This window comes from Oncorhynchus mykiss, chromosome 2 (assembly GCF_057628025.1).
Source record: "Oncorhynchus mykiss isolate SJ-2025 chromosome 2, ASM5762802v1, whole genome shotgun sequence".
In the NCBI taxonomy this organism is placed as follows: Eukaryota; Metazoa; Chordata; class Actinopteri; order Salmoniformes; family Salmonidae; genus Oncorhynchus; species Oncorhynchus mykiss.
This window is the reverse complement of record NC_143023.1, coordinates 30,985,725-31,006,715: the sequence shown is the minus strand read 5'-3', so window position 1 is coordinate 31,006,715 and position 20,991 is coordinate 30,985,725. Positions and strand designations below refer to the sequence as shown.

The window sequence follows — 20,991 nt, the reverse complement described above, 5'->3', positions numbered from 1 at the left end:
GGTGTGTGTCATAGCACAGATTAAGCCTGTGATGCCCCTGCACTCTATAATACTGCACATTAGTGGTCCGTCTGAGGAGGAGTATTCTCACAAACATTGAGTTACTTGCAGGGTCAAATAGCCTACTATGTGTCTCGAGATTCCGTATCTCTTCCCCTCTCTATTTGTAATATAAATAAAATATTAGTTTGTATCCCGGCTATTATTATAAATCAGTTTGAGTAAATGATTAAATGTGTTGCAGAATAGATTGTTTGAGCAGATTTTAATACGCTCCCAGTTGGAATGTGAATTTATATTATGTTAGTTAGCCAGTTGAAATATAGTTTTTAAAGGCATAGGCCTAGGAACTCTCAAATTCCGGAGCTATGGATTCAAGAACTGTGTCGACATATTATAAACATATTCTGATGAAAGATTTCGTTACATTTATCGGACTCAAATTACAACAAAAAACATAGCCTATACAAATCAGTATACATTAGTATAGATTATGTGAGAAAGTGTGGCCTACACTGTATATTGTACAAGAATCCATGGGTAGGTAGGTATAACATTAGTTGAAATGACCACTGAACACAGGACATCTTCCATGCTTTCAAATGTATCGAAGAATTTTGCAGACTTCCACAATCATAAACAAAATGATCATTATAGGAATTTGATGGGGCGAACAAATTGAAAACGATTGCTTGATGCACCTCAGAAATTAAACATAATATTTTTTTTACGGTAAAAGCTCAATTATGACGACAGTTATAATTTTGTCCTAAATATTGACGATTATGTAAATGCGGCATTTTTTCTCAATCAGAGATGAGTGTACATATCATCTTATCACTCAACGGGCGACATTAACTGATCGAATCAAGCAACAACAACAAAAAAGTGCGTCCAGCCTATCTCATGATGTGTGAAGTGTCGGGTCGCGGTTAGGTTTCCTCTAGATTTGGGCTAATGGTCGGAATCGGAAGAAAATGTGTTTTTAATAGGCTGTTGGGCTTCAATTCAGTTTGCAGGACAGTATGTGACGTCGACACTGAGGCGGCGATTGGCTGCACACGATAGGGATGGAGTGGGGAGTGGAGTTGGCTAAAATTAAGAGCAGTGCAAAGATTCAACAGTCCCAATGAAGACTTTGCCACTGGAGTGGAGACGCACAACGATTAGTCGGTTTTTAACAATGTGCTCAACGAGTCAAAAACGGAGAGTGTTTTAATTTTGTTTTGTAATAGACGAAGAGCATACTTGTTCAAAAATCAGTCGAAGTAGCTTCCATTTTTTCAGCGTTTTTGTGTGCAGCCTGACAATAAATCTACAGAGCTCACTCCGCGAGCGGATTTGGACGTTTTACTTCTACTACTCTCGCCATGGAGTACACATCTTCCCCGAAGCCACAGCTCTCCTCCAGGGCAAACGCGTTCTCGATAGCCGCTATCATGTCAAGTGGAAAAACGAAGGACAAGGAAACCGATGAAAACACCATCAAGCCACTTGGTAAGCAGATCGCGCACAGTGCCTTACATATAATTCACATTTTCAATATAGCCTACAATCGATAGTTTCCTTTATTGGCTATATTGTTTGTTAGATTGTTTAAATCAATCTTGACTTCGATTTTGCTATGGAGAAAAAAAGGGTTGTTTATAGGCCTACTTCTATAGCCATAATGTTCTATGGGCCTATGGGGAAATGACAGAGAACCTTCATTTAAGATGTCTCACATGACAATGTTTTTATAACCTTTCACAAAATGTTGGTCCAAAAATCAGGCAGTGCATAACCCCGTTCATAGACTGTAAGCAAAAGTTTCAGTTCCTAGTTTTATTCGTCGTATGTACGCGAAACGTACATCATTCGATATACATCATTCAAGGAAATTCTTACTTGCAGGTTCCATCTCGACAATGCAACAACAATAAGAAATAATAAAATATACGAACATAAAGCACGAGCATAAAAAGCACGAGCATAAAAAATATTGACGTATTTTACAGATGTTGGCCTACGCAAATATGTATTCAGTAGGCCTATGGTTCACTGAATAGGCTCTGAATTAACCGATTATTGTATCCAGAGTCAACAAAAAGTGTATGGGCTAATGAAACAGAGATATCAACATTATATCAGAATTTTCTATATCCAGACATTTCATGCTGCGTTGGCTGTAGAGTGGTGCTTGCTGATAATTGCAAACATGTTGCTGAAAATGTTATTCAATCAAGTTGACTTTTCAATTTATCCAAGAAAAAGGTACAATTGAACCTTTTCGTCAAATAAATATTAGCATTCAGTGAATTCATGGAGACATGGGTTAGTAGACTAGACCTGTATGCAATTACTGACAGAGAAATATAACACGGACATTGCTGTTAGCTATATCATTGTGAGTAAAAAAATAAGTGTTTTGAATTTAACTGAATATCTATTCGAAATAGCATGGCCATTTGTAGCCTACTGAAATAACCAATATGTTGTTTTTGTGATTCAGTTGCACTTTTGAAATTTGTAGTAGGCTAATTTAATGTCGTTCAATTGAAAGCAAATAGAAAAAACATGAATCTTACTTTTAATGTATATTCTTGCATTTGTCAAATACCCCTCACATGTATTGATAATGTTTTAAATTTATTTGAATACAAATCATTGGAATGTATATATATATATATAGGCTACTAGGCTAGTTGTGTTTAATTAATTTAAAGCTAAATAATAAGAACCAATTTATGACATTTTTTAAACATCTATGCCTATGAGTTTTTACATTGCTTTGAACATATATCAGGCTACGCATTGTAAAAATTCACACACACACACACACACACACACACATACACATACATATCGAGAGAGAGAGAGAGAGAGAGAGAGAGAGAGAGAGATATATGTTTTAGCTGCAGTAAAAATAAACAAATGAAACCAGCATTTGAACATGGTGTTTTTTTCATCCATAGAACAATTCGTGGAGAAGTCCTCCTGTAACCAAGGTTTGGGAGAGCTGTCTTCTCTAGATGGGCTCGGAGATTTCAGCGGGAGCGCGCCTCCAGTGTGCACAGAGCCGCTGATCCCCACCACTCCCAGTGTTCCCAGCGAGGAGATGGCCAAAATCTCCTGCAGTTTAGAGACCAAAGAACTCTGGGACAAGTTCCATGATCTCGGCACCGAGATGATCATCACAAAATCCGGAAGGTAAACTTAAATTTCTCACTACAAAATATTATATTATCGAATCCTATATTATCGACAACCACGTAGGCCTATTGGCCTACTTTACTTTTTAAATGTGAACGACAATTATAGCCTGAGAAGCAAACTAAAGCTACATTTTATAATACCGTTATTAACCTATCTGATTACCCATGTCATATTAAGCATTGGGTAATTGGATGTTCTGTTTTGTATTTTGCAGGCTCATTTAATATTTTTTTTCAATTAATATGTACCCTATAATAAGACTAATTTCGGCAGAGATATTCTGCTTATTTACATAGGTAAACTGTGCGATAATTGCACCACAAATCAATGTAGCGCACCTCCCATGCGTGGAAATATTCTAATATAGTCTAAGGGTAATTATGTAATCGATTTAAAACTCTAAATGTTGAGAAATAAAAACATTTGTATAAATATTAACATCATTTAGGCAAAATAATTTTCCTCGAAAAACGTAATGCTGTTCAAAATATATTGTAGGCAAATATTCTCCCTGCCATGGATATCTGTTAAAAAACATATAGGGAATATGCCTCACGCTAAAAACACGTTTCATCAAATAGCCTACAGATAAAGGAAACACATAAACCTCATACAAAACGGGAGCCATTGATAATATTTATGGACAAATTAATTCAGTGAAATATGACTCTCATCATCTTATATTTTACTTGGAGCCTAGGTTTGAGTAAATATTTACCTCTCAGCGAAAATGGTTGGCGTGGGTTTGTCTCGTCGTTGTGTTTACCGTCTCTCTTCCCCTCCAACAGAAGAATGTTCCCCACCATCCGTGTGTCCTTCTCCGGGGTGGACCCGGACGCCAAATACATCGTGCTGATGGACATTGTTCCGGTCGACAACAAACGCTACCGATACGCCTACCACAGGTCGTCCTGGCTCGTGGCGGGCAAGGCGGACCCTCCTCTGCCTGCAAGGTGGGTGACTTTTTTTTTACACTAGTCTTTCGGTACTGAGAGGCTTTTAATGCACGAGTCTTCATGTCAAAAGCATTCACAAAATGGTATGTGGTAGTAGCCAATGACGCTAATTATTGGTATATAGATAGCAAATACACTATATGGCTTAGATAAATATATGTTTGAAGTATTTTTTTTTAACTTGACCGACAAATGTCTGCATTGGAACAAATCGACCTTTTTGATTTTGAATAGCATGATAATAGGTTTTTCTGTGTTTGCATAGACCTTTTCAATTGTAAAATGTATTTTAATATGCATATTGTATTTATATTGCAGGTTATACGTGCACCCTGACTCTCCTTTCACTGGGGAACAGCTGCTCAAACAAATGGTGTCTTTCGAGAAAGTAAAGCTCACCAACAACGAACTGGACCAACATGGACACGTATGTTCTTGATTTGTCATTGGTATTGAAACAGTGAAGCAGATTCATGTTATTTCCGACATGAACTGAAACATGAAATCACTAGAAGGCTGTATAGCCTAACCTGAGAAAACTCCCATACAGGCTATCCTCATTTTAGAACTGATCAAGGACTTGTGGAGAGTTTCCCCGTTCAATATTGGATTTAAAAATATTATCTGAAAGTGTAAACAGTATTGACAAATGAAAATCATAATTTGGGGGATATTTCTAAAAGATGTACGAGAATTGTGTTTAGATGGGATTATATGGGGTTTAATAAATAAATAAACATACTTGCAGATGATTGATGAAAGAATTGCTCTGTAAACTTTCCATAAAATCTCGTGGAATTATTTTTTCCAAATCTCTTTCACATGTTATTGGGAAATGAAAGGTTCTTAACTGTAAATCAGAGACGTGTTGGATTCAAAATCCACACGTTTCTTTGTTTCACCTGTGAATATCCTGTTATATTTTATTATTTACATTTATATTTTATTTATATTGAAATCAGGTTTTTTTCGGTAAGGGAAATTAATAGGGCGTACATTTTAAGGAGAAGCAAAAACACGTGCTAAACTAAAGAACTCTCAGCCTATAGTGCAGAAATGATAACAATAATGGAATATGTGTCCCATGCAACACCATTCATTCACATTATTAACAGTATTAGGCAAACATCATACACTGATTAGCCTACACCATACCAAACCAACAGGTTGTGCGAAAAACGTCTCCTTGAATTTATGCACAAACACGTTTAATTTCGAGGGCATGTCCGTGGTATCCGATAGATAAAAAGAGTAGGCCTAAAGGCGAGAGCATTGCGATATGATGACAAAACCAGATCTATATTTGCTAAACAATGTGAACGATGTCATGGGATTTTGATTTTCGTGACGCATGTAAAGACCGATAAAGCCGATTATATAGGATAAAACACACCATGTTTCCTGTTGATCTAAAACATATCTCTAATGGTTACCAATATGGAATTTAAGAGAGATTCGTGCACGCTTTTAACCGCACGAATAAATTGGCATTCAAATAGAATAATTTTCGAAAACCTTAACAGTGAATGTCGTTTTATAGGCTAGTCATTTGAAATTGCACTGACAAGACACAAATGTTATAGTGCACCTGGCAGCTTTTAACAGGCAGCTTTCAACAGCTCACTCTGTTTCATCATTCTCAGGAACAGGAATTCTGACTTGAGATAAGCCTGCATATTTCAAACAATAAATCGTTTTGTTCCCATTGCTTCCTATACATGCACAAGTTCAAGTTGAGATGTGTCAACTGTGGGAATTGTAGCTGAATGTTGATGAAGGCAGGCAGGAACTCCTAGTTCTTAGGACACCATACCATACCACATCTCCTTTGCCCAGTATAGTCTCACATACAGTATACAGTATGAATCTAGATGTGAATCATAGGGATCTGAACCAGAGTATAGCAGACTAACTCCCCACAGCCACACAGTAACACAATAGACCATTCTTGCTGAGCCACTGTATAGGCTACGGAGTCAGATAAAGGAGAAATGCTCTTCATCAAATCAAATTGTACTTGTCATATGCTTCGTGAACAGCAGGTGTAGACTAACAGTGAAAAGCTTACCTATGGGTCCTTTTCCAACAATGCTGAGTTAAAAATAAAGCTAACAAATATGCAATAAAAATATAAATAGTGTAAATACATGAATGGAGAATACTGTAAATACATGAATAACAATAATGCATACAAATAACATGGCTATATACAGGGAGTACCATTACCGATTTGATGTGCAAGGGTATGAGGTAATTGAGTTAGATATGTAGATATACAGTGCATTGGGAAAGTATTCAGACCCCATTACCTTTTTCACATTTTGTAAGGGCCTTACAGCCCCCCCTTCATCAATCTACACACAATACCCCATAAAGACAAAGCAAAAACATTTTAATTTTATTTTAGGAAATGTATGGGAAAAAAGACAATATCACATTTACATAAGTATTCAGACCCTTTACTCAGTACTTTATTGAAGCACCTTTGGCAGCGATTACAGCCTCTGGTCTTCCTGGATATGACTCTACAAGCTTGGCACACCTGTATTTAGGGAGTTTCTCCCATTCTTCTCTGCAGATCCTCTCAAGCTCTGTCAGGTTGGATGGAGAGCGTCGCTGCACAGCTATTTTCAGGTCTCTCCAGAGATATTCGATCGGGTTCAAGTCCGGGCTCTGGCTGGGTCACGCAAGGACATTCAGAGACTTGTCCCAAAGCCACTCCTGCGTTGTCTTGGCTGTGTGATTAGGGTCGTTGTGCTGTTGGAAGGTGAACCTTCGCCCCAGTCTGAGGTCCGGAGCGCTCTGGAGAAGGTTTGCTCCCCTCATCTTTCCCTCGATCCTGACTAGTCTCCCAGTCCCTGCCACTGAAAAACATCCCCACAGCACCTTCACTGTAGGGATGATGCCAGGTTTCCTCCAGACATGACGCTTGGCATTCAGTCCAAAGTGTTAAATCTTGGTTTCCTAAGAACGGAGAATCTTGTTTCTCATGGTCTGAGAGTTATTTAGGTGCTTTTGGCAAACTCCAAGCAGGTGGTCATGTACCTTTTACTGAGGAGTGGCTTCCGTCTGGCCACTCTACAATTAAGGCGTGATTGGTGGAGTGCTGCAGAGACGGTTGTGATTCTGGAATGTTCTCCCATCTCCACAGAGGAACTCTGGAGCTCTGTCAGAGAGACCTTCGGGTTCTTGGTCACCTCCCTGACCTAGGTCCTTCTCCCCCAATTGCTCAGTTTGGCCAGGCAGCCAGCTCTAGGAAGAGTCTTGGTGGTTCCAAGCTTCTTCAATTTAAGAATGATGGAGGCCACTGTGTTCTTGGGGACCTTTTTATTTTTTTTTACTGTAGTTAACTAGGCAAGTCAGTTAAGAACAAATTCTTCTTTACAATGACAGCCTAGGAACAGTGGGTTAACTGCCTTGTTTAGTGGAAGAACAACAGATTTTTACCTTGTCAGCTCGGGGATTCAATCTAGCAACCTTTCGGTTACTGGCCCAACGCTCTAACCATTAGGCTACCTGCCAACCTTCAACACTGCAAAATATTTTGGTACCCTTCCCCAGATCTGTGCCTTGACACAATCCTGTCTCTGAGCTCTACGGACAATTCCTTCGACCTCATGGCTTGGTTTTTGCTCTGACATGCACTGTCAACTGTGGGACCTTATATAGACAGGTGTGTGTGCCTTTCCAAATCATGTCCACTCAATTGAATTTACCACAGGTGGACTCCAATCAAGTTGTAGAAATATCTCAAGGATGATCAATGGAAACAGGATGCACCAGGATGCAACAGGAGCTCAATTTCAAGTCTCATAGGAAAGGGTCTGAAATCTTACGTAAATAAGGTATTTCTGTTTTTATTTGTTATTCATTTTCAAAAATGTCTAAAAACCTGTTGATTGCTTTATCATTATGGGGTATTGTGTGTAGATTGATGAGGGAAAAAATTTAATCAGACTGTAACATAACAAAATGTGGAAAAAGTGAAGGGCTCTGAACATTTTTCGAATGCACCGTAGGTAGGGGTAAAGTGACTAGCCAACAGGATAGATAATTAACTGAGCTGCAGCAGCAGTGTAGGTGGTGTTTAAGTTTGAGTGTGTGTGGTGTCAGTATGCATGTGTACACATGTTACGTGTGTGTGGGCATATGTAGTGTGTGTATGTGTGTGTTGGGGTGTCAGTATGCATGTGTACACATGTTACGTGTGTGTGGGCATATGTAGTGTGTGTATGTGTGTGTTGGGGTGTCAGTGTGCATGTGTACACATGTTACGTGTGTGGGCATATGTAGTGTGTGTATGTGTGTGTTGGGGTGTCAGTATGCATGTGTACACATGTTACGTTTGTGTGGGCATATGTAGTGTGTGTATGTGTGTTTTGGGGTGTCAGTGTAAGTATGTGTAAGTGTGTGGGTAGAGTCCCAGGCAGGTACTTCCTGTTTGTGTTTTTGCATGTAAGCAGGAGGATAGAGTTATGGTCTGATTTGCCAAAGGCAGGGCCCTGTAAGCATTTCTGTGTGTAGAATAAAGTTGATCTAAAGTTGTCACCTAAAGTTCCACAAGTGACATGCTGGTAAAAATTTTAAATGGATTTCAGTTTCCCTGCTGTAAAATCACCGACCACGAGAAACTCTGCCTCTGAATGTGCATTTCTTATTTGATTATAACCATATGCAGCTTGTTGAGTGTTGTCTTAGTGCCAGCATCGGTTTGTGGTGGTAAATAGACAGCTACGAAAAATATAGATGAAAGTATGGTCTGCAACTTATCATGAGGTTTTCTAACTCAGGAGAGCAAAAACTTGAGTCTTCCTTAACATTAGAGAACGTGCACCAGCTGTTGTTAATAAAGAGACACACCCTCCTCCCTTCTTCTTACCTGAGTCTGATGTCGGAGACATTATGTACCAAAAAAGATATGATCAGCATAAAAAAAACACAAAATAGCAGAATTGGTCAGGAACCCATAAGACGGCTGCTATCCACTGCAGCGCCATCTTCACAGAAGATCGAGATCAAGCAGAACAGCTAAGAGCTGAGGAAAATGTGTCTCAGACTGCATGCTGTTAACATGTTTATCTTTTCACACTCCTCCCTACTGCCACCCCAGTCATCCTCTCTCACTTGATCACCTTGCCTCGTCTATCACCATGCTCTCTCTTTCTACTTCCTGTCATCTCACTCCACATCTCACTCTCATTCTCTATCTAACCCAGTGTTTTGCCTTCTCTGTGTCCCTATAGATCATACTAAACTCCATGCATAAGTACCAGCCCCGGGTCCACATCATCAAGAAGAAGGACCACACCGCCTCCCTTCTCAACCTCAAGTCAGAGGAGTTCCGCACCTTCGTTTTCACCGAGACTGTCTTTACCGCGGTCACAGCCTACCAGAACCAGCTGGTGAGCAGTAAATCACTACTCGACTGTTCTATACCAGGATCTTATTTATTAATGCACACAACTGAAAACCAAGACAAGCGTTTCGTATTTGACTACAGTTACTCCCACCTCCTTTCTTCCGTATGGTGCCTAGTGAACGTGACCCAGGGGTCACCAGGGAGGACGTGCTCTGTTGCTGGATAGTGTTTATGGGTAGAGACAATATGTTGAATATAGGGGGTTGTGTGGCTGTTTTACAGACAACATGCATAGGGAGTGTGTTCAGTTCTGTCTAAAGCCAGTTCTGCCTAAAGCCAGTTCTGCCACCCAGGTCCTCGCTGACTCCCTTTGTGTGTTTAGTCTGGCTATCCCATGGAAAAAGATAGAGAGAGCGAGACAGACAGAAAGGGAGAGGGATAAGACTCTGAGACAGAGAGAAAAGAGAAAATAGCATCTAATCTGTTTGCGGGCCTCTTTCTTCCCAGATAACCAAGCTGAAGATCGACAGCAACCCGTTTGCGAAAGGCTTCCGAGACTCCTCCCGACTGACGGACATGGAGAGGTACAGGGAATTTTATGTCTTTGCCTGTTTGTTTATTTCTGTCCGGCGTGGATAAGATGAACAAGGGGAATAGAACTGGGAGAGAGTAGTCGCGTTAGGAGCTAGCTATGGAGCTATATACTCATTAGCAAGTGCACATGCTGGGTTGTTTATTTATTTCTGATCAATAGGAGTGTGTGTGTGTGTGTGTGTGTGTGTGTGTGTGTGTGTGTGTGTGTGTGTGTGTGTGTGTGTGTGCATGTGTACAGTTTTGCATACGTGTGTATGTTACAGAGAAATTGAGAGAAAAAGGAGGAGAGAGGACATTGAATTTGTTTTACAACTAGACAGAGGACTGTGTTACTGTATAGTGTTGGTTTTTATTTCAATGCCAGTAATTGTCTGAAATTGTTGTTTCTATAGATATCTTGTGGTTATCTGAGTGACTTCCCCGGGTGCAATGCCAACCCACCCTACTATAAACTTCTGGCTCACACACACACACACACACACACACACACACACACACACACACACACAAATCCAAAGGATTTTATGACCTACAGCCAAACAAACACACTTTTTTTTTTAGATTGACCAATTCCAGCACTATTGCCAAAATCAGCTGATAAATCAGACCATCTCAGGCCATTTCCCAACCAAACAAGCAAAGTCAAAGACTGCCAAGAGACAGCCAGACAACCGACTCCCCCTTTCTGGCTTTCTCTTTTTGAGGGCTGTGAATTAGATCTGATCAATTGATCTTCAGGGAGCTGCAGAAATCACATTAGTCTGGAGTCAGCCACTGCACTAAAACACAGTGTAATTTGATTGGCTGCTGTGACTGATTGAAACCAGCCCCCTGCGTCGTGGCCTACTGTGGCCTCTGTGCCGGACAGGCCAGAGCTGATAAAAACACACACATTTGTACTGCACCGCTGACAGATATTGCACTTTCCTAACCTAATTGGGGAGCTAATGTGGACGCATGGCTCTTGTGATGCAGACCACTCCTGTCCAACCGACCCTCCTCCTCCACCACCACCATATCTGTCCCTCTCTGTGTCACTGAGACGCTGTCTGACAAGACTCACAGGAACTAATGCACTTTCTGTTAGAGTACACACACTAAGACTAAGACACACACACTGCTTTAATTATGTACTTTGATACTTAGAAAATAAGGATATTTGCTTTTATGCTCCAAAGAGGTATCACAACTATTGAAAAATGTTGTTGTGTATTCTGGGCTTTTCTATCTTTATCTACATTATGTGTGATTTTGTTGCACTGGGATTTTATAGACCGTACATTTTCCTTTCTAACTATACTGTTATGGGCTTGTTATTTTTACGTACAGTACCTAATGTGTACAGATATATTGACTGTGTGTACGGATATATTGACTGTGTGTACAGATATATTGACTGTGTGTACAGATATATTGACTGTGTGCACAGATATATATTAACTGTGTGTACAGATATATTGACTGTGTGCAGATATATTGACTGTGTCCAGATATATTGTGTGTGCTGATATGTTGTGTATCTATTGTCTACATACTGTACATTCAGTATTGTCTGTCACCAGTATAACTATAAAAGATATAATTTGGGTTATAGGTTACTGCAAAGACATGATATATCTTGGTGAGTTGTTTTGGGGTATTGGTGTGAATGCAGATACAGTATATATTGGACTGAATGTACATTTTATATTAGAATAAGATATTTTCATATTTTGGTGTGAATGTATCAATATGTTTAAGAGTGAACATAGAGATATATTTTGGGCCTTTCTCTTTGGTTTTTGCTGCAGGGAAAGTGTTGAGAGTTTGATCCACAAGCACTCATACGCACGGTCGCCAATACGCACCTACGCAGGTGAGGAGGAGACACTGGGGGATGACAGCCACGCCGCACATAGGGGTAAGAGAGTTGGTCACACACTGATGATGGCATCACACACGTTTCACAAGATGCACATCGTGCTAATGAGCCAAATGAGGGTCGTTCAGTGGCACTACTACCACATTATTTGACCAAATAATTCAAACAACCGTCATTCACATAAATGGAGCACTAGAATGTCGCTGAGTCAATGTAGTGCAACGTCAATGACCGTATTATAGTAAGAGGTATCTAACAGTGTTTCTCCATCTCACTCGAAGGTTCTGCGTTCACCGCCTCTGACAACCTCTCCCTGAGCTCCTGGGTCACCGCCACCTCTGGTTTCTCAGGCTTCCAGCACCCCCAGTCCCTCTCTGCCATGGGCTCCAGCAGCTCCTCCCTGGCCACCCCCTTACCCCACCCCATCCAGGGCTCCCTGCCCCCTTACAGCCGGCTGGGCATGCCCCTGACACACTCGACCCTGGCGGGCACCATGCAGGGCGGTGGGCCCTCCTTCCCCTCCTTCCATATGCCCCGCTACCACCACTACTTCCAGCAGGGCCCCTACGCTGCCATCCAGGGACTGCGCCACTCCTCCACCGTCATGACCCCCTTTGTATGACTCCCTCTGGGGTGACTGCCTGGCCGAGTAGCCCCTCATCAGCTACAACTAAGCTTATAGACACACTTCCACACACAAGTAGATAGACTCACCGATTTGTCCGCCTCAGCATCATCACCCATCGTCACCACCGTGTCCTTGTAAATAATAAGCCGTCTGGCCGAGGCGACTGACTGGACGACCTGGAGAGGCTGCCTGGCTGCTGTCCTGCATGCTGACAGCTGAACCGGAGAGGAAACAGACTCCTACGGGACCTGGTGGAACAGACACAGAGACCCACAGACTGATATGAACACCAGATATGAACACTTATGACCTGCATATGAATATTTACGACCCAGATATGAAAACTGATGATCCAGGTATAAAAGAAAAATCCACAACAAAGATGCTGAGGACTGATGACCATGCACAGTGATGTGTTGTGGGAAATAGGTAATGGTCTGCTTGTGATGACTGTCGTTTGCCCCTGCCCTCCAACGGTTGGTTACAATGTTCATTTTGCACCCACTCTCCAGAAAAGCATGGACAGGAGAACCAGTGAACTGTCTGGTTTACGAACATTAAAACCAGAGGGTGTGGTAATTGTTAGTTATCTAACAGCTTCTGAGGACAATGAAGAATATGGGACTCCAAAAGTTTACGGGAGTGCACAACTTCCAATCCTGGGCACCGCTTGTGGCCACGGAGGATAACTATCTTCACTCCAGCTGCTGGGTCATGGAGGAATGGCAGCCATTTTAGACTGAGTCAAAGGATTCCCCCTGCTTGCTAACCAAAACTCACAGGGAGGGTAGAGGCAACATCTCTCCTCTCCTGCTTGTACTCAAACTCTGTTAAGCTTCCTCTGCAGGCAGAATCCTATAGCCTCCTCCAGTCAGGTTGGCTGTTGCCATGGTAGTCAGATTTGTGCGCATAGATGCCCTAGAGACAGAGCGAAACCAATTGTTTATTTCCCATCTAAAAAGCCAGCCATGTGTACTGTGAAGAAGTTACAATGGAAGATGATCACGTTTGATAGCAGTACAGAAAGATACACACACACACACACACACACACACACACACACACACACACACACACACACACACACACACACACACACACACACACACACACACACACACACACACACACACAACACACACACTACACACACACAGGACACAAACTATAAGATGAATGTCATAGAGTGCCATATCATAGGAAGCATGCTGTTTGCAAAAGATAACACAGAAAACATTTGTTTAAAAAAATCCTCACCCCAACCAGGTCTCAAACTACTTTTTCAGTTTTCTATGTCATCCAAAAAGCTTATATTCACCTCATAATGTTTGTGTGTACTACATACAATGAGTAAAACATGTACATGTATTTGATTTGTGTGGTCAATGGAAAGTGATGTTTGTTCATGTCTCACATGTGGATGGGCCCTAGAAGACCTTTGGAGGACCTCTCTAGCGAAGTCCCAGAGCGCTGAAATCACGCTACGTCGTAACGTATCCCCAACACCAGCGGATTGTCTTCTCTAACCAATCAATCGCAAATCAGTAATGTATAAATGAAGTACCAAGAGGAAGAGAAAACCAGCAAACTCTGCTGCCCTGAAAGGCAAAGATGGACTTTCTCTTGTTGTATTGGCCTGAAGCTTGATTCACCACCTAACCAATACCTAATCTCTGGCGCCACACTATAGCCTGATTACTGTAGTCTGATTACTGTAGCCTGATTACTGTAGTCTGATTACTGTAGCCTGATTACTGTAGCCTGATTACTGTAGTCTGATTACTGAAGCCTGATTACTGAAGCCTGATTACTGAAGCCTGATTACTGAAGCCTGATTACTGTAGCCTGATTACTAAAACCTGATTACTGTAGCCTGATTACTGTAGCCTGATCTATGTCTGCCTCAGGCTGTGTCGACACTACAGCACTCTGGGAGAAAGTCCACACCTGTAAATAATGACTCAGTGTTGCCTCCCCTTAGAGGAGGGTGGTCGTCACACCATTGGCGATTTATCAGCTAGCCCCTTCTAACCAAAATGACACAGAAGCTAAGCTAGTGACACAAAACATACAGTGTATGCATCGGGTCCTTTGTAGTGCCACTCCTCTCAAAAAAAGAATAATTGCAGATGGATTCATCCACTCAATGATGTCTCATACAGTTTGTTACCACCGTAACACAGATGTTATTGTAAAATGCCGTTCCTATTTTGTCAAGAAAATTACAACTAAGGCAACTTTGTAAACCTCTAATTCACAGCTAAGACATCCTGACAATTATTTTTAGTATGAAGATCTCTCTTTTTGGGGCAAAATGGGACAAACTTGGATGGAAGTGAAGGTCTAATACAGTATTTCATTGTTGGTTTTGTTTTCAATGTTGAGTCTCTCAATTTCGTTATACTGAACAAACCAATCACATGGAGCCAAAAAACACACATAAATTAGGCTACAATTAACACAATATTATTGTGGGCACTAACTCTGCATTTAGCTTACATTACTGTTGACACTTACTCACCACTTGCATACCATGTGTCCACAAGCAGTCAGCAGGTTTGAAGTTGGAATCAGTTTTGCAGGATGTTTTTAGTTGAAAACGTGTTGTAGGACAACTCTCAGTAGACAACTCTCAGTAGCCTACACAATGCATGGATTTGGAGGCTTTATCAAGGTGCTATCAGAGATGATGATTGCCAGTGAGAGCACTAACTCTAAGGCGTTCAGTTGAAAGAGGCAAGTGTTTTCAATGTTAAACAATTTGCGCATAAGAACTCTAACAAAGGTCTTCAACTGGTGTTCTCTTCAATCTATAGCCTACATCTGGACTTGACTCCCCATCTATGAATATGTCCTTGTGTAGGCAGTCTGCCAATCTCACCAAGTCTTGGTAGAAGGGGGGGATTGTAACTTTCAACTTTCCATTTTGAACAATGTGTACGCACACTCAAAGTATGCCATGGGAAATAGATCTGCAAGGATTTTGTCATGTTTTTGCTGTGTTTTTATTATTACTTTAAGTGTAATCTAAATATACAGGATGACGTCTAACAAGATTTGTTTTGTTGATTTTCTAAGTGCAATATATTTATTTCTGCTCTGAAAATGATCATGTGTAATGTACTATCTGACGCTTCAAAATATATGTTATTTGTAAACCATAAGAAATATATATACATCACCCCAAAATGTCTCAAAGTGTTATTTATTTTTATGCAATGAATCGCACATCATGTATAAACTGAAGTGTTAGTGTTTCCATCGCTTTCCATCAGGACCATAACTAGAGTTGTACAGAACTGTAACAGCTAATAAGATCAATCTTTATGTGAAATGCATTTAAAGACATGCTCCAGAACATTGGGGACTAGGAAGTATTTTTTAAACCTCCCGCTTTGGGTTGGATGTGTCAATGTGTAGTTCATACATGCATAATCTAAGAGCAGAACTACCATCTTACCTCCATTAGCCATGAAATCCCTAGTTTCAAAGCGATTGTTTTATGGTAGCTTTACGCCGCCCTTTTCCCTATATTTTCCCCCCATGTGGGCCATCGCCGTTTTGAATGACAGCTAGCAAGATGCACACACAGCAGAGTGAGAGAACAATGACGTGGTGCACATATCTGCACATACAATATGTGACATGATACGCAATTTTCGGGGACCACTTTTGGCTCGTGAGTGATACTTTCAGAACTACTGGCAAAAGAATATTCAAAAGTACCGGAGAATCTCTTTAAATATCTCAATACACTAGACAGTAACACACGCCCTTGACTTACTTGACTCATTCTTTTCAGCTACTAGTAAAGCAAAGGACCTCAACAGTACATCTCCAGCGAACTTTGCCGTTCTCTGTGTCCTCTTTGGGCGCCCAACGTTTCACCTAGCACTATAAACAATAACAGACAAAGTTACACCTAGCACTATAAACAATAACAGACAAAGTTACACCTAGCACTATAAACAATAACAGACAAAGTTACACCTAGCACTATAAACAATAACAGACAAAGTTACACCTAGCACTATAAACAATAACAGACAAAGTTACACCTAGCACTATAAACAATAACAGACAAAGTTACAGCTAGCACTATAAACAATAACAGACAAAGTTACAGCTAGCACTATAAACAATAACAGACAAAGTTACACCTAGCACTATAAACAATAACAGACAAAGTTACACCTAGCACTATAAACAATAACAGACAACGTTTCACCTAGCACTATAAACAAAAACAGACAAAGTTACAGCTAGCACTATAAACAATAACAGACAAAGTTACACCTAGCACTATAAACAATAACAGACAACGTTTCACCTAGCACTATAAACAATAACAGACAAAGTTACACCTAGCACTATAAACAATAACAGACAAAGTTACACCTAGCACTATAAACAATAACAGACAACGTTTCACCTAGCACTATAAACAAAAACAGACAAAGTTACACCTAGCACTATAAACAATAACAGACAAAGTTACAGCTAGCACTATAAACAATAACAGACAAAGTTACAGCTAGCACTATAAACAAAAACAGACAAAGTTACAGCTAGCACTATAAACAAAAACAGACAAAGTTACAGCTAGCACTATAAACAATAACAGACAAAGTTACACCGTGCACAATAAAGAATAACAAAAGAGAGTCCAACAACAACGCTTTAAAAAAATGATTGTCAACAAGTTACGGTTCATTCACAAATCATTTAAGTATCTTCTATTTGGAAAGTCAACATTATTTACTTCAGTGTCCTCTGACTAGAATGTAACACGGGACTATGCACGGGTGTGTTACATTTGAAGCATGTTCAGTGTTTCTTTGAGCTGCCCTCTTGAGAATGAAGAAATTGTAGATTGTCGACTTTAGGATGAAAGGTCAAATCACCCCATAACATAATCATAACTCAATCCTTCACGTCTAAATATACATGTATCCATCCTCTCTTGTTGACACAAAGCCCAGCTCTACTGGCTGAGACTGTTGGGGTAAGAGGAGGGAAATCCTAGAGCACCCCACAGTGGCTGATAGAAAGACATGTTTTACTGACTCAAAAGCATACATTTCCTGACCCTTCGTTGCATGTACAGAGAGATGATGATTCATGTGCACTCTATTCAGCTAGGCTAATGATGAGACGGACATGTATCATTATCTCCAACAACACACTGGCTAGTGTCCAAGTGTAAATGGAAACACATCAAACATTTATTTTTATATTTTTTTACCTTTGTTTAACTAGGCAAGTCAGTTAAGAACAAATTCTTATTTTCAATGACGGCCTAGGAACAGTGGGTTAACTGCCTGTTCAGGGGCAAAATGACAGATTTGTACCTTGTCAGCTCTGGGATTTGAACTTGCAACCTTCAGGTTACTAGTCCACCGCTCTAACCACTAGGCTACCCTGCCACCCCAGGTGTCTCTCTTATCTAAAATGTGGGCACCATTCTTCTGGCACTACTTTCTGTCAATAAACACACTAGCATGCACCACATTAGTGCCTCTGCTAACTCTACAAAACGCACCAAGACTCACTCTGGGCCCTCACTGAGCCCCCTCTCCAACCAATCAAACAAGCAAAGCGTCAGTATAGAGACAAAGTAGCAATTCAAGTTACAATTCAATGGCTCAAACACGAGACGTATGTGGCAGGGTCTACAGTCAATCACAGATTACAAAAAAGAAAACCAGCCCCATCGCGGACATCGACGTCTTGCTCCCAGACAAATTAAATAACTTCTTTGCTCGCTTTGAGGACAATGCAGTGCCACTGACACTCTCCTTCTCCGTGGCCAACCTGAGTAAAACATTTATACATGTTAACCTTTGCAAGGCTGCCGGCCCAGACGGCATCCCCAGCCGCGTCCTCAGAGCAGGCGCAGACCAGCTGGCTGGTGTGTTTACGGACATATTCAATCAATCCCTATTCCAGTCTGCTGTCCCCACATGCGTCAAGATGACCACTATTGTTCCTATTCCCAAGAAAGCTAAGGTAACTGAACTAAATGACTATTGCCCCTTTGCACTCACTTCTGTCATCATGAAGTGCTTTGAGAGACTAGTCAAGGATCATATCCCCTCCACCCTACCTGATACCCTAGACCCACTCCAATTTGCTTACCGCCCCAATAGGTCCACTGATGATGCAATCGCCATCACACTGCACACTGCCCTATCCCATCTGGACAAGAGGAATACCTATGTAAAAATGCTGTTCATAGGGCCTCCCGGGTGGTGCAATGGTTGACCAAATGTGATTTTATTGATTTTATTTTAACCCTCGTTGTTTGTATCACTCTTCAAGTTAACACACCAAACATTTACCACCCTGATCGTTAATATATATATATATATATATATATACAGTACCAGTCAAAAGTTTGGACACACCTACTCATTCAAGGGTTTTTCTTTATTTTTACTATTTTCTACATTGTAGAATAATATTGAAGACATCAAAACTATGAAACAACACATATGGAATCATGTAGTAACCAAAAAAGTGTTAAACAAATACAAAAATATTTTATATTTGAGATTCTTCAAAGTAGCCACCCTTTTGCTTTGATGACAGCTTTGCACACTATTGGCATTCTCTCAACCAGCTCCACCTGGAATTCTTTTCCAACATTATCAAAGGAATTCCCACATATGCTGATCACTTGTTGGCTGCTTTTCCTTCACTCTGCATCCTAAACCATGTCAATTGGGTTGAGGTCGGGGGATTGTGGACGCCAGGTCATTCTTGGTCAAATAGCCCTTAACTATCCTGGAATGATGTTGGGTCATTGTCCTGCTGAAAAACAAATGATAGTCCACTAAGCTGCAGAATGCTGTGGTAGCCATGCTGGTTAAGTGTGCCTGAATTCTAAATAAATCACTGACAGTATCACCAGCAAAGCACCATCACACCTCCTCCTCCATGCTTCACGGTGGAAACCACACATGCGGAGATCATCCGTTCACCTACTCTGCGTCTCACAAAGACACAGAGGTTGGAACCAAAAATCTCAAATTTGGACTGATTAGACCAAAGGACAGATTTCCATCGGTCTAATGTCCATTGCTCGTGTTTCTTGGCCCAAGCAAGTCTCTTCTTATTATTGGTGTCCTTTAGTAGTGGTTTCTTTGCAGCAATTCGACCATGAAGGCCTGACTCACACAGTCTCCTCTGAACAGTTGATGTTGAGATGTGTCTTGTTACTTGAACTCCGTGAAGCATTTCTTTATTTATTTGGGCTGCAATCTGAGGCTGGTAACTCTAATGAACTTGTCCTCTGCAGCAGAGGTAACTCTGGGTCTTCCTTTCCTGTGGCGGTCCTGGCGGGCCTGTTTAACACTTTTTTGTTTTACTACATGGTTCCATGTGTGTTATTTCACAGTTTTGATGTATTAACTAGTATTCTACAATGTAGAAAACAGTAAAAAAATAAAGAAAAACATTGAATGAGTAGGTGTGTCCAACATTTTGACTGGTATTGTATATCTTTATCTTCCACCCCATAAACATACTAAACATGCACTGACAACCCATCTGTCTCCTTCTGAACACACAACACATCCCCTGCCTCTCTCTCGCTCCAGCGCCATAACCATCAGCGCAGAAGCAGACAAAACGAGGGATCGATCGCAGGACGTTAGTCACCGTTTCACCAGGAGGAAGGGGCCCACATCTACCCCTGATAAGAATCAGTTACATCCTTTGGAAATAAATAAATAAACAAATAAATAGCATCCAGTACGACGCTGATTGGATTAAAGGGATTAGGGGAAGGGCAGGCGAACCACCGTGAGGTATGGACAAACAAATTGGAAGGAGCACTTGGGCCGGAGAGTCCATTTTAGGGCATCACGGTATAATTTACACACGGAGGAGCGCGAGACGAATCTAATGTCATTTCCATCAATTTAGCTTTTCCCCTTTTTTTCTCTGTTCTTTTAGTGGTCGGTCGTTTAAAGCGTCTGGGATGGAGGACAGGCCTGCATACATTTTGGAAGACTGTTCAACGCACTGAGAGGCTGTGGTTTTTGGTGTGATGACCTGTAGTTTATCTAACAGCTAAAGGTAGAGTCTAGCTACATATAACATGTTAGGCCTATATCTGCAGGAACAAGGTCTGGCCATGTCCAAATCGTGTGCAAGACTAATTTCCTTGTCATATTTTCTCGGTGAGCACTGATTTGAAAGAAGCATAAATTGAAGAAAAATAGACATCAACCTTCCTACCTTTTTGTGCTCGATTTCATAACATCTGTTCAAAGTCACAGGTTCTAGGCCCATTTATAAATACATTATTGCAGTGACATAACTTTACACAATATACTTTTAAATGTTGTCAGACTTGAATAAATACTGATCAACATAAACAAATAGACCTTAT

The 20,991-nt window shown here is 40.9% G+C and overlaps 1 protein-coding gene across 2 annotated transcripts; it reads left to right on the top strand.

Moving 5' to 3' along the window:
• Nucleotides 1–1,057: 1,057 nt before the first annotated feature.
• On the top strand, nucleotides 1,058–15,782 carry LOC110487017 (T-box transcription factor TBX20). Of its 2 annotated transcripts, XM_021558916.3 has the most exons (9): nucleotides 1,058–1,497; nucleotides 2,955–3,189; nucleotides 3,984–4,148; nucleotides 4,470–4,578; nucleotides 9,395–9,553; nucleotides 10,018–10,094; nucleotides 11,699–11,725; nucleotides 11,895–12,004; nucleotides 12,247–15,782. In XM_021558916.3, exons 1-9 carry the CDS (start codon nucleotides 1,371–1,373, stop codon nucleotides 12,585–12,587), a joined length of 1,350 nt encoding a protein of 449 aa, XP_021414591.1. In that variant the 5' UTR covers nucleotides 1,058–1,370; the 3' UTR covers nucleotides 12,588–15,782. The 2 variants fall into 2 exon arrangements, with proteins under 2 accessions (XP_021414591.1, XP_021414602.1); XM_021558927.3 differs by lacking the exon at nucleotides 11,699–11,725.
• The last annotated feature ends 5,209 nt before the right edge of the window (nucleotides 15,783–20,991 follow it).

Coding starts and splice junctions, on each gene's coding strand:
- LOC110487017 (XM_021558916.3), top strand. CDS start 1,371: ATGGAGTACACATCTTCCCCGAAGCCACAGCTCTCCTCCAGGGCAAAC. Junction 3,190..3,983: donor ATCATCACAAAATCCGGAAG/GTAAACTTAAAT, acceptor CCCCTCCAACAG/AAGAATGTTCCCCACCATCC. Junction 12,005..12,246: donor CAGCCACGCCGCACATAGGG/GTAAGAGAGTTG, acceptor TCTCACTCGAAG/GTTCTGCGTTCACCGCCTCT.